Raw genomic sequence first — 15,222 nt, 5'->3', positions numbered from 1 at the left:
AGGCACTAACATGAGTAGTTCTGTTGATTTTGTATTTATATACAGTATATATTTTCATTTCACATGAGATGCAGTACAGTTGTGTTTTTTCTTTTCCAAAATCATTCACAGTTTATTTTTTGTTACAATTTTCCACCTATATTACCCTAATTATTAAATATGCAGTTTTTCTTTGGTGCTGTCACTGTACTTTAAGAAATGGCACTTTCACACATGAAATGAGAACTTAAGCTTACTCTGATAAAACACAAGCTGCTGTGTTGTTTTCAGGATCAATATACAGTAGTTTTAACTGCCCTATCTATTAATAACAGCCTCTGTGCAAAGCCTGCATTACATTGCAATAGATAAATGCAACAATTGGCTCTGTAATGTGCCACATAAATGGTATAATAGTCCCACCAGGATTAATGCAACTCAAAATGACTGAATTTGCTGCTGCTTTTCTCAAATATTGCAATGCAATTTGATGCTTTTTGTGTGTGTTTGTTTTGTAAATGTCTGGTAAATAAATGCGATATATGGCCATATATGAACATATACAATTATAATTCATATATTTGAGCATTTATGTACATATTCAAATTCCAGAAGTATTTGGAAAAATATATGTTTCATACATGTATATATGTGTGACCATATCAGTAAAACCATATGTGAACATATATTTCATATTATATGAATATTTCATATTCATGTTTTTTCACATTTCAAGTAATAAGCAATTATTGCAATTTATCAGATTCGTACTGAATTAAACACTTAAAATTCTAATTACATTTCACCACCCAAGGGAATTTTAAATAATTATAGAAATACATTTAACGCTTTGTATCTCATTCACTTCACTCAGAGTGAAGATAGCTGTGATGTACGTGCTGTCTGCAGTCCCGCGAAAGTTTGGACAAGGATTTTGATAGTGAATGCAAAATGACCCAGTTTCACTTTAATTGAACATTTGTGTAACGGCAAATGTTCTTGGACGTTGTGGGTTCATACATGCAGGGTTAATAACACACAGTGATACAGAGTTGTCGTCGAGAAGGAGATGCTTACTATGTTACTGTGAATAAGATAGAATGGCAGCTGTGCAGTCGAATATGTTGTCGAATGCTTCAAGCTTTTCAAGCATTTGTTTTACTGCTGTCAAATATGGAGGAAAGCCATGGGAATACCTCAGATTCACGATTTATGCAGAAAATTTGCAAGGTACCGCAAATAATGCAGAGATTGGTTGAATTTGCAAGAATTCTTGCAATCACAGAATCCTGGAGGGACTGGTTTAATCAGACTGAAACGATCAGAGACCTTGATAAAAACTAAACTTCTGTTTCTAACACTGGAATATACAGATTTGCAGAGTGAAAGGTTCTATACACAGCCAGCAACAGCACAAGATTTCACAAGCTTTCACACATTTTATTATGTTAAGTATAATGTACAGTCAGCTGGTTGTTATAATGATTTATTACACAGCAGTCTGGAATGCTTGATTCTGATTGGTTAATGGCGCCATCTAGAGGTCTGATATCTATGAGGAACAACTGCACATCCAGGGATTAAGAAGTATCAGACCAGTCATCCTCCTCTTTACATCGAAACTGACTCACTGTATATTATCCCGTTTATTACACAGATAATCTGCAAATATATAGATAAATGGACATAAAGATTGATTTGTGTTGAAATTATGTAATTATTTGTCAAGAAATAAATCACTGACAGCTGAATTCCATCTCTGATTTGCGTCAGAGCTGCTCATTATCCAGTTTATTACAAGAATACTTGTGATATAAATGAATAAATGGACATAAAACATTGATTTGAATTGAAATCATTTTATTAGCATACTTGTGTAGAACGCAAAACGATCCGAGAAGCAGGAAAGCTGACTCTCAACACCCAGATGACCATTCGCATACATCTTAATCCCCGGATGTGCGGTTGTGACTCATAGATATCAGACCGCTAGACTGTGCCATTGACCAATCACAATTGAGTATTCCACAGCGCCATGTAATAAATCATTGCATATTATAGATCATTTCATAATGATATTCAATGGATTGGGAAGTGATTTTGCTTTGACAATTCTGAGTTATAAAAATGCCACTATCAGATGTGCTTCAGGGACAGACATGCGCAGTGGCGTTGTAATTCCGTTGTTATCATTTTTGTCCATGAAAAGGTCCATATCATTAGTTCTCCTGGTGTTTTGGAATAATGGCATCAATTCTAATGTCTCTCAGTCGAAACACAAACATCGTTTAGGTTGCTGTGCTTACACCTAAACAGTCTGCATATTTATGATTTATTTCAATCATTGTTTTTCTCTTATTCAATTTCTAATGACAACATATATGAACATTTTTACAATACATTCCATGTTTCTAAGGCCATCAGGAATCTGTGATATTCAAGTAAGTTTGACTTAGTTCTGAATTTTGTCATTCATACTTTTGCACCATCCGACACATGGTGAACACAAATATAAAATTAGATCGAAAGCCATTAGGTTGTTCCCAACTTTGTTATCGTTCCTGTACACCATAGCCCTCATTGTTTCATTTCCAGTATCATAGCTTTGTACCTTCCTCATCAAAAAACAAACACATCCATCAAACTGTGGGAGGCCAGCTGTCAGGGATGTAACTCAGTCTGGACACCTGACCTTCCATGACTCCTGGTTGCTGCCCCAGCCTGTAGATGAAAAGGGAGGCTGGCCTGCCACCTGTGAGTAACCAGAGAGCAGCCCTTGACGCTTGGGCTCAGACTGACACACAGCCAGGTACACAGCACAGTGAAATTGGAGAAAGGAGATTTCTCTGGATGGTGATTGCTTTGTATCATTAGCACATAATAAATCCAGACCAATAAACAAATGAGCCAGGGCATGACAAACACGCTCTCTAGTGATTACTTTTTTTTTAGAGGCATTGGCTCTTCTTCCTGAAGTATTTTTCTCATTCATTTGTCAAAATGGTGGTACAATATAAAACTACTGACTTATAGTCATTTATTTTAAGTATAAAGGATATATTTAAAATTATTGGTATGTTTTAAAGATTAGCATATTTTAACTTTATGACAATATTTCTTCAAACTGAATTGAGTAATGGTGTACATTATTAATTCAGAATAAATGTGATGTATCTAACTGAAATTAATGAGGTGTATGAACTTTGAAAACTAAGTTCAGTCATGACGGCTCTTGTAAAGATTTAGCATGTTAATGTGAGTATGACATCATGATAAAATTTTGGTCTTGGAGGATTATACCTGCTATAATGTTGCTGCTGCAGAGCAAATTAGAAGACTTCTCAATATGAAGACTGCTAGAACATATGCTAAATTAAGAAAAAACTCACAAACGCGGCTTATCTGGCCATGTAAACACATAAGTGGCGTTCTCACAGGTTTTTGAAGAGTGCGCATCTGCGTGAACAGACCGGGTAACTCATGTCATCGGATGGAGCTGAACAAGAAGTAAACAAAGCAGAAAGACTTCAACATTTCCGGGAGTACAGTAGGGAAAGCACATACACAATAAGCTATATTCATTGATAAACACAAGTGTAAATTATTGACTGTCCCTTACCTCTGCGTATATGCGCTTGTACATTGCGGGAAAACGACTCGGTTACTAACGTAACCTCGGTTCCCTGAGAGGAGGGAACGAGTATTGCGTAAGTAGCTTACGCTATGGGAAAACTCAGTTTCTCGAGAAATATTGAAGTCTTTATGTAAAACGCATTGCAGCTGCACAGCAGACAGCAATGAGCGAGGCAGCTCGGTCATTGGCTGTGCTGCGGCAACTTGCTCGAACCAATGACGGGGGCGACTCTGAACGCGCGACCAATGAGCGCGCTTCGCGCTCGCGCACTCAGAGCCCGCCAAGATGGGCGTGGCTAAGGCTATATATTAGGCGCCCCGTCATAAGAGTTCTTTAGGTTCAATCGACTGAAGCGAACTGACCAAGCACAAGCACAAGCACGGCAGCTTACGCAATACTCGTTCCCTCCTCTCAGGGAACCGAGGTTACGTTAGTAACCTAGTCGTTCCCTTTCGAGAGGTCTCTCCTATTGCGTAAGTAGCTTACGCTATGGGAACACCATTCAAAACGCTGTGCGTGCTGACTTCTATAAAGCCAGAGGCAGATGCCTGAGCCTTAAAGCAAAGTGATTATTCAACGAGCCGGCCAACGGCGAGCTATATAATGGGATAATACAGAGCGCCTTTGCCCCAAGGTGGCCCATGGTGGGGCGCTCATTGTAAAAACACAAGCACATATCTTATGTACTGATTTTTCTATTTACCGATATGCGTAAAAGACCCTCTAAGTCAGTCAGAGACTGACCTTATAAGGGAGGAGATAATGCTCAGCATATACATACTCCAGTCCATACTACAGTCAGGCTGATAGAATGTTGGAATGCAATGAGGGGACCTGTAGGTTATAAAACCTGATAAATGTCGAAGGCGAGGCCCAGCCTGCTGCCGCACAAATATCTTCAATGGGTATCCCACTCGACCACGCCCACGAGGAGGCCATGCTCCTCGTAGAGTGAGCTCTGACGCCTAAGGGGCATTGAAGGCCCTTGGCTTCATAAGCCAGCGCTATGGCATCCACTATCCAGCGCGATATTCTTTGCTTTGAAACTGCGAGACCTTTAGTGCGGCCGCCAAAGCATACGAATAATTGTTCCGTCTGCATCAGGTCTGGAAACCACGTCTGGTTCTTCCAGAGTGGGGCTACCAGGAGCACTGCACATTTCTCCTCCCTGATCCGACTGATGGCCTGAGGTAGCATCGCGATCGGGGGAAAAGCATACAAGGGGCGGCTCGGCCAGACTTGGGCGAGCGCGTCCGTGCTCTTTGAGAAGAAAAGAGGGCAGTGCGCATTTTCCCTGGAGGCGAAGAGGTCGACCTCTGCCTCGCCAAAGGTTTGCCATAACCACTGAACCGTCAGGGGGTGGAGAGACCATTCTCCTGGGAGAACTTTGTCTCTGGACAGCATGTCCGCTCCCTGGTTCAGGACGCCTGGCACATGCGCTGCTCTCAGCGAGCGCAGGTTGTGCTGTGACCATAAGATGAGCTCCCTGTCCATAGAGTGCAGGGAGCTCGACCTGAGTCCACCCTGGCGATTTATATACGATACTACCGTCATGTTGTCAGTTCGAACCAGGACGCGTTAGTTTTTCAGGTACAGAAGCAGGGCTCTGAGAGCCAAGGCGACCGCTTTCATTTCCAGACAGTTTATATGTAGGCGCTTTTCCGGGTTTGACCAAAAGCCGGAGACAGGCCTGCCCTCGTAGAGGGCCCCCCATCCTATTTTGGAGGCATCTGTCGTGATCATTTTTCTCAGTGTGTTCACGCCCAGACTCACGCTGGTTTGATACCAGTCGACGGCTTTCCAGGGCGTCAGGGCTTTTATACAGCCGTGATTCGCTCTGATTAAAAAGTGGCCCGAGTGCCACGCGTGAGTGGGGACACGGCTCTTGAGCAAGCGTTGGAGAGGACGCATGTGCAACAATCCTAGCTGGAGTACAGCTGATGCCGAGGCCATGAGACCGAGCCTCCTTTGAAATCGTTTGACGGGGCGCGCGCGCCCGCTCTGAACGATGTTGCAAGGCGCCAAATAGCGAGCTGCACTGAGTCTAGCACTATTCCCAGAAAAGAGATATTTTGGCTGGGGGATAGCACGCTCTTTGCAAAATTGATTCTCAGACCCAGGCATTCTAGATGGCTGATCATCCAAGATCTGTGCATCGTTAACTGACTCTCTGATTGTGCTAGGATTAGCCAATCGTCGAGGTAATTCAGTATTCGTACTCCCCGCTGTCTCAGGGGGGAAAGTGCTGCGTCCATACATTTCGTGAATGTACGGGGGGCCAATGATAGGCCGAATGGTAGTACTGTGTACTGGTATGACTGTCCCTCGAAAGCGAATCTCAGAAATGGCCTGTGATGAGGCGCTATCGGAATGTAAAAGTAAGTTCAGATGTCTGAGATCTAGGATGGGGCAGAGGCCACCGTCCTTTTTCGGGACGAGAAAATAGCGGCTGTAAAAACCCGCCTCGCTCATAGAGTTAGGAACAGTTTCTATAGCGCCCTTCTCTATCAGTTTGAGCACCTTGGTGCATAGGACATGTGAAACATCTTTCCTCACTTTCGTCTCGACCACCGCTGAAAAGCGGGGTGGTCTGCGAGCGAATTGAAGCGAGTAACCGTGTGTTATTATGTTCAAAACCCATTTCGGCATGTCAGGGATTTCTTCCCAGGCTTTTGCTCGCACAGATATGGGCTGAATGCTGGCTGGGGGCATGTCGCAGTGACGTATGGGCCCCGCCGGCGAATCGCCTTGTGCTAAAACTGAGCTTACAGCTCTCAGAGGCGCTGGCTCGCGCTGAGCAGCTTTGTTGAGTGCCGAGTGCAGGGGTGCGTGTGAGATTACAGGCACGCGCGCTATCTCCGTAATGCTCGCAGCATGAGCTGGAGAAATGTTTGAAATTGTATAGACAGTGTTTACGGGTGGGGGTGCATACATTGTAATAGGCATGCGCGCCACTTTCATAAAGCTTCCCGCTCTTAGCAGGGAGTTTCTTGGCTCGCGCGTCGCATCTGTGATGCTCGCGGCATGAGCCAGAGAACTGTTTGAAACTGTATGGGCAGCACTTATGGGTGGGGGTGCATATACTGTAGTAGGCACGCGCGCCACTTTCATAAAGCCTCCGGCTCATGGCGGGGGTTTTGGCCATGCATACAGTGTTTGTGTGTAGGGGTGCATGCATGACAGCAGGCACGCGCGCTACCTTTATAGTATTTCCCGCTTTTACTGGGGAAGTGTTTATAACTGTGGGAACAGTGCTTGTGTGTAGTGGTACATACATGACAATAGGCACACGATCTACATTTATGGGGCGTCCAGCTTGAGCTGGGGAAGTATTCGGCACTGTTTGGACAGTATTGATATGTGGGAATGCGCACTTTAGTGTGGACACGTGACCCCTTATTGACACTTTTTGTGATTTCTGTGTGTTGCCGTTAAAACGGCGTTTGATTGCAGGTGAGCGAGTTCTGTGACTGGCCCATTGACTGCTGTACAGACATTTCCAGCCGCCTGTAAGGGGACTGGGTAATGTTTTACACATTTTGGAGAGAGTGGTCCGGCTTTTGCGAGATGGCTAGGAAGACTTACGAGGCTCCGGGTTCAGCACGATCTTGGCCGAGGTCCCCGTCGCTCAGGCGGCTGCTTTCGGTTAGCGGAACGCGAGCGGCGTCGATCGTCCGTTTCAGGTTTGACGAGCTGGAGCGCTTGGGCAGGAAGTGACGCATAGCCTGCTAATCCTTCCGAGCTTCAGTGAAGCGTTCAGCGAACTCTCTTACCGCCGGTCCGAACAGGCCGCTTGGAGCGATAAGCGCATCGAGGAATGGCGCCTTATCCGCGTCCTTCATTTCTGTTAGCGTCAACCACAGATGGCGCTCAAGGACAGTCAGGTTAGCCATGGCCCAGCCGATGGATTGGGCGGTGGCCTTTGTGGCTCGCAGGGCTACATCAGTGGCGCTGCGCAGGTCCTTGAAAGCCTCAGGTTCAGGTCCAGACTCGTCCATGGTTCGGAGAAGTTTGGCCTGATAGACTTGCAGAACAGCCATGGAATGAAGCGCTGACGCAGCTTGGCCGGCGGCGGCGTATGCGCGACCGGCGAGAGCTGAGGTAGATCGGCAGGGCTTCGAGGGATGAGAAGCTTTGGCTTTCCATCCAGCGGTGGAGGGTGGGCACAGATGGTTGGCCACAGCCTCCTCGAGGGGCGGGGTTCCCTCGTAGCCTCTTTCTCTCACGCCGTCCACCGAGGCGAGCGAGGAAGAGAAAGAAGGCTTCAGGCGAGCAGAGTGCGGGGCTTTCCACGACTTTGTGAGTTCGTCGTGAACTTCGGGGAAGAAAGGGGAGGGTCTCTGTCGAGGGGCCTGCCGGCACCCCTGCAGGAACCACTCGTCCAGCCGGCTGCGGGCGGGTTCTTCCGGCGAAGACCAGTCGAGCCGAGGTCTTCCACGGCTTTAGACAGGATGCGGACGATCTCTGAGTCCATGCTGGTGCCCGTGCTCGTGTCCGCTAATGTCGACGGCGCGGGGTCGAAGGCCGAGCCCGGCCAGTCGTCAGATGCAGCGTCAAAGGTCGAAGGCATTTGAAACAACGCCTCGAATTTGCTCTTTCACTAAAAGACAAAAGCGTCGCAGAGGCGAACACTTGCAAAGTGGCTTTCAATAAAAGGATATCAAAGGTGATGCGCGCCGGATGGCGTAGCAGAAGGCTTTGAAGGCGGCTGAAGGCGCCGGCGTCCTCGTAGCAGTCCTGCTGTAGGCTTGTCGACGGCAGGCGAAAAGACTCCAATAATCCAGAGGATCCAGCGAAGAGAAGGTCTTTGCTGAAGGAGATTAAATCTAAAGAACTCTCATGACGGGGCGCCTAATATATAGCCTTAGCCACGCCCATCTTGGCGGGCTCTGAGCGCGCGAGCGCAAAGCGCGCTCATTGGTCGCGCGTTCAGAGTCGCCCCGTCATTGGTTCGAGCAAGTTGCCGCAGCACAGCCAATGACCGAGCTGCCTCGCTCATTGCTGTCTGCTGTGCAGCTGCAATGCATTTTACATAAAGACTTCAATATTTCTCGAGAAACTGAGTTTTCCCATAGCGTAAGCTACTTACGCAATAGGAGAGACCTCTCGAAAGGGAACCGGTGTTTTACGTAAAAGAGAAAACCCTACTTTCCGCTGCAGGTCGCAACAGAAATTTAAGGAGACAAACACAGCAACAACTGTGGAATATATGTAAATAAAGCAAAGCAATAGAGAGTAAAATAGCAAAGTCTTTCTCAGATGCAGTGTTTATTAATTACACAAGCGTCGCGGGGATAATACGTTGCTATGGAGAACGCTGCTTTCTCACCAAGTTAGGTTTAGCAACCCAATTACATGTCAAAGGACCTATTAGCTTACACCATGTAAGCCGATTGGCTGACATATCCCATATGAAACAGATTACACATTTAAAGAGCCCATCAGCGCCATGTAGAGTTTCATGTAGAGTCTGGTAAATGGCAACGCAGCTACATTTGCTTTGGCATCAATTGAACTTTGTATACAATAATAAAGTTATTGTATACTATTTAAATTAATCTAAATCTAATCCATTTGTTGAAATCTTAAATTTGCCATGATTTATTTATTTATTTTGACTGAAGTAGTTTTAGACTTGTAGGGTTGAGTGTATTATTAGAGTGTAATTGCAATGCTCCATGGTTTTGGGTTGTCCCTACTGAGATCTTTTTGTTGTTATGGTAACAGAAACTTCTCTGATTGGTGGATCTCTATTCATGGTTAAGGGTAATGTAGGTCTGCATCCGGAAAGTGGCTAATAAACACAATTTAATAGCATTTTTGGGCATTACTGGACATTCGAACATACTGTAAACAATAAAAAAAGTTGTTACTTTAAAGAGCTATTTTTATCTGATCTAACCCTTAAAAAGTACTTTCATTGTTGTGGCCTAATGTAGACATACCGAGTCATATTATATAACCTTTTTGACAGAACAAAACCATTTAATGTAGCTGTTACCTCACAAAGCACATTTTATGTTTCCTTTTTTTGAAGGTGAGAATGGAATAGTACCAATTAGAATGTCCACATGGAATCAGTGCCACAGAATTTAAATGCCCATCATACACACATGCCCCTTAAAATGCTAGTGGATAGTGATTTGCTTTTTGAAGCTCCAAAAATCACAGATAGTCAGCATATACGTCATTGATACGACTCCAGTGGATAAATTCATGTCTTCTAAAGTGATACAATCACTTTTGGTGCAGAAAATATACATATTTATGTACTTTTTTTTAACTCTAAATCATGCTTCAGGTGAGCAGCGGTATGCGCATGTGATATAATCACATTGGCATTTGAAAATTCTGCGAGAAATTCTGCATGTGCATCACAGCCGGAAGAGCAGTGCTGTTTACAAGTGAGATGGAGGGATGCTGTACAGTAGTTTGGTTGGTTTTGGTTTAGATCTGTATTTACCTGTTTCTTTAATCACAATAGTGCGTTTGTGTGTTTATCCTGGATGTCTCAACAGAGTGTAACATGGCAACGCGAATATGTCACACGAGAGATAACTTGGACTCCACCCTCTAGTGAAGTGTTGGATTATACTGTAGTTAAAAAGTACCTACATAATTATCTTTTTTAGCACCAAAAGTGATTGTGTCACTTTGGAACACATTAAATTAACTTCTGGAGTCGTATCGATGATATTTATGCTGACTGTCTGTGATTTTTGGATTTCAAAATAAAAATATGAATTCACTTGCATTTTAAGGACCTACTGAGCAGAGATATTTTTCTTTAAATGTGTTCTAGTGAAGAAAGAAAGTCAGACACACCTGGACATTCATGAGGATGATTATCCCTTTAATTTAAGTTCCACAATAAATAAATAAATATAAAAAAATATTTTTAGTTTAGAAATTGAAAACATTCATGATTAGTGTATTCAAATCACTGAAATGTATGTAATCTATTTATTTTTGTATTTTTGAAAAACACTATATTCAGACAAAAAGACTGACCCACTTAATAAGATCTACATGAATTTCATTATTCCTGTAGTCACTCTCATGATTAGTTATATCCATTTAGTAATACTGTTTTAATACTCAAGCCAATAATTCTTTAATGGAAATTACATGGAATTACATGAGAACAACACTAAGCTGAAATATGCAATGAGAGCAGAAAGACCTGTTTTAAATAATAGAAATGGGAGGATGACAGAAGTATCCCGTTTAAACGAATACTTCTGTGCCAAGAACAATTGAGGGCACGTATACTGTAGATGTAAGGCAACAAGAATCTCACTTAACATGCTTACATAACTCAATGGTCTATGCGTTCTGCACTATCCCTAATTAACTTCTTGATCCGTCATCAAACAGAACCGATTAAAATAGCACAGCGCTGTTTTCCATGAGGCTTTAGAGCCACGTCCGGAAGCTCCAACAGCCTCCCCAGAAACTCAAACAACGGCCGGCTGCTAGGCAACCACAGCCATCCTGGAGAAAATAGAGCAAAGGGTTTAACCAACAGCACTGGAAATATTACATAATTACATAAGATCTGACTTTGAGTGTTGGAGCTAGTGGGCTGGTACTGATATTGAATGAGTAGAATAGCAAAAACTCAAGATAGGATTTCAAAATCATTCTTTATTGGAGGAGTGATCTTCAACCAACACACAGTGTAGCCAATTATCAGGCATATAAATACTAAAAGAATCTCGTTTAAAGTGAGCTGTGGTTGGAATGATTCAAGAATGTTGTCCCTGAGAAACAAAGGAGAGCATTTGAATTGTTTTGTAGCATACTTGAATTCAAAAGTGTTGCATTTCAAAGAAAAGCCTTCGTGTGTTCGGCCATTCTGAATTGAGTGTTCAAAGATGCAGTATGCATAGTGGTGTACTGTATGTTTATTCCTTTCATGTACATACATGTATTAGTGTGTGTATGTGTGTCTGAGACACTATGGACAGGTGTCAGAGTTCTCGTGGGATGATGGTAAAGGGTCGTATTGGGCAGCTGGACTCCAGCTCCAGTGCAGTGAGGAAGCAGTCGGGAGCCTGTGGGCTGCCTCTGCTCTGCAACACCTCCCCCAGGCCACTCCAGGCCTCGTGCGCCATACACTGGACCTGTATCGCATCCCTCAGCACTTTCTCCCCGAGACCCACACGGCCTTTGCGAACCAACAACTTACCCTGTGGACAGAAGTGTGTGTGTGTGTGTGAGAGTGAGAGAGAGAGAGAGAGAGAGAGAGAGAGTTACATTGTTTCTCTTCTGCATTCTCGTGGTGTATTCTGACTGGACTGTTCATTTATTATATATTCTAGGTTAAAACCACAGTTGCTTCTGGAGATGTAAAACATAGATTGTGTTTACAGTCAATGTGAGTTGTTTGTAACGGTGTGTGTATATTAAGCATCCTTCTATAAATGTAAGTGTGTTTGTATGTGTAAAGTCGAGAGCTGTCAGTTAGAATAACATGTCCTTCTTGTTCTCCTCTGCAGCCCAAAATAGTTTCTGACTCAGAACTGAGTCAAAATCATTATAAACACACACATTCCACTCAATTTATTATTATCATCACCGGGACTGTTCATCTAAATGTATTGTTTTCATACTGAGCTAATGGTATCTGATAAACGGATAAGGTCAGTCTCTTTGGTGGGCTGTACTGTTGTTTCAGTTTCACAGACGAAACAGTCAGCAGACAATACAAATCTACAGAAAACTTTTTCATTCTTGTCAAAAAATCAAATATGGCACTTCTCTGCATAAGGTCTATTACGTAATGTGGCAAATTGTTCTTAAATGTTAAACTTAAGGCAATTGGCTATATATATATATATATATATATATATATATATATATATATATATATATATATATATATATAAAAAAAGAGAGGATCCCTTTGATATGCCCCGCCCCCACTTCCTATTTCAAAAAGAAATACGTCAACAAAGGAGAGAAAATTGCACACGTCAAGCCACTTAATGGGGTCTTCCAAGGAATATTCCAGGTTTTTACAAGTTGAGGTCAATCATCCGCATTTGTAGCATAATGTTTATTTATATAAAAAGTGTTTCAACTCGTCCCTCCTTTTCTTAAAAAAAGAAGCAAGTATCGAGTTTACAGTGAAGCCCTTACAATATAAGTGAATTTGGCCAATTTTTGGAGGGCTTAAAGGCAGAAATGTGAAGCTTTTAATTTTATAAAAGCACTTAATTTAACATGTACTACTAATTATTTGAGCTGTAAAGTTGTTTGCATATGTGTGTAGATAATAATTTTATTTAATGTTGTTTTATTATTAAATCTTTTTTTTTTTATTTATTTGTGTTTGTAAATTCAGATAACAATTATATTTGATATGCATTTAATAAAAAAGTAATTTATTTTAATGAAGTTGTATGCATATGTATGTAAATGTGTGAGTGTGTGTGAGTGAGTGAGTGTGCGAGTGTGTGTGAGTTTATGTGGTTTACGAGGATCTTTTTTTAGGTTACAAACTGGTAATTACAAGGGTATTATGCCAATAAATGTGGTTTATGAGGACATTTCTTGTGTCCCCATAATTAAAATCGCTTTAAAAAAAAAAACATGCTAAACGATGTTTTATTGAAAATGTAAAAATGCAGAAAAGTTTTTTGAGCAGGTTAGATTTAGGGGTAGGGTTAGGGGATATAATCTATAGTTTGTACAGTATAAAAAGAGCCCTCATAATGATAGCTGCACCAATATGAGTGTGTGTGTGTGTGTGTATACAGTATAATGTTGTGTTGTGTGCATGCATATATACAGTATAACAGTGTAACAATGTTTTGGCAATGTGAAGCTTTTTTACCATGCCAATAAAGCCTCTTGAATGTGAAATCTAAATGAGAGATGAATACATTTGCAAGTCCTATTTTCAGTATTCTAAATTAAATGTGCAATGCTGTTTAGTATTATTTACAACATTTGCATTTCAATGCATTTGTGTACGCCTAAGGTAAAACTGTGTCCTCGCTGTATCTAACCCTGCAAACAACTACATGATTTACTCATTGCAATTACATTTTCACTGTCCTCTCTATAAGCACGTGCACACAGACACACACTTGTATTTGTCAGTGGCAGAAAATGATTGCTGATTATACAGCCACTTCTCAAGCACATCAGACAGGAGAATGATTCCCCTGGGGGGAGCTGTGTCTGAGATTAAACCTGAATGGCAACGGAACAGAGAAAACACAAAAAGGGATCGGTCAAATGTAAATACAGTATACTTCACAGTCTTTGCTGGGCTGGCAGCGTTGGGCATAAAATGGCTCTTTGACACTTTCTAAAAGCTGAAGGTGGCAGAGGTGCCACTTGAAATCCTGATGTAGGGTCACGACCCGGCGCAGGCCTGTATCTGAACACTGCTAATCCAATGTGATACTGATCTGATCCAGCTTGGATTAGCAATGATTACATAAGGAAGTGCCAATACTAGACAGAGAACACACACTGCACACACACACACACACACACACACACACACACACACACACACACACACACACACACACACACGTGTGAGTAACACTGTTCTAGCTAACTGAATTCAACAGATTACATTGGAGAGATGTTGTAATGAATTCCTTGTTGATTGGACCTTTTTACACTTCCAGGTTTTGAAATTGCAGGGTAAACTTCGATAGTGGTGAATGGGAGTAAATGGGAGAGCACAGCAAATATCATTTTTGTTTACCCATTTGCACCAACATTAAAAGAAAACTGCACTATTTTGTTTCAACAACTTTCCAAATGATGATAAAAATTGAGAACGATAGATTACAACCATCAGAAGAGAGAAGATGGCAAATTTATTGTCACTCTCTGAGCAGCTGGATTAGAAACAGGGAACCACAAGGAACGAAAATGAAAACCAAGAATGAACTAATTGTTTTGCAGAACGTAACCGAAAATGGGAACAAAGTCCCTTTCATTCGTTCCAGAGGGGAAACTTTATTTTTTAATGTTGGTAAACGGTTAATAAATGGTTAATTTCATTCTGATTGACACTGCTGCATCACACGTTTCTTTGCCTTAATGCACATTGTGGATGTAGCCTTCTGTGATATGCTGAAGATCTTTTAGACAACCATATAAACGGAATTACCACATATACATGCACGGTTAATCCAGAGAGAAGGAAAAAACAGAGGTAAAATGTTCATTTCTCATTGTTTCCATGTCTTCACTGAATTACTGACATGATGCATTAATACAAATTTAATGATCCCGGGTTCTGACTGAGAAGCAGATCTGTAATTAAAACAAATAATTTAAATAATAATTACATATTTAAAATAAAATAATTCATCCCGCATGAGATGACCACCGTGTGTGCATGCAGGAGAAAGAGATTTTGGCTATTAATTGTATTTTGTAAAACATTTTGTGAACAGATTTATTTAATATTAAGAATACATTTATTGAAAAGTTATTTTATATAGGTTACTGTATAATTTACTTCTTAAGATTTTTATACAGAAAATTCCATCACGTTCTGAAAAAAACAAAAACAAACAATTGCTTATTTTCACTAAATGCGGTCGAGGCAAGTCCTTTATTTTGAGCTTGTT

At 41.8% G+C, this 15,222-nt stretch overlaps 1 protein-coding gene across 1 annotated transcript in view; it reads right to left on the bottom strand.

The window, feature by feature from the left end:
- Window positions 1–10,535: 10,535 nt before the first annotated feature.
- Window positions 10,536–15,222, bottom strand: part of LOC127617729 (tetratricopeptide repeat protein 7A-like) — a 51,937-nt gene continuing 47,250 nt past the window's right edge. Inside the window, exon 20 of the mRNA XM_052089808.1 lies at window positions 10,536–11,805. Within this exon, the coding sequence (XP_051945768.1) occupies window positions 11,587–11,805 (219 nt within the window). The 3' untranslated portion in view covers window positions 10,536–11,586. The remainder of the gene's footprint in view (window positions 11,806–15,222) is intronic.

Source organism: Xyrauchen texanus, chromosome 24 (genome assembly GCF_025860055.1).
Source record: "Xyrauchen texanus isolate HMW12.3.18 chromosome 24, RBS_HiC_50CHRs, whole genome shotgun sequence".
In the NCBI taxonomy this organism is placed as follows: Eukaryota; Metazoa; Chordata; class Actinopteri; order Cypriniformes; family Catostomidae; genus Xyrauchen; species Xyrauchen texanus.
This window is presented reverse-complemented; position numbering and strand designations above follow the sequence as displayed.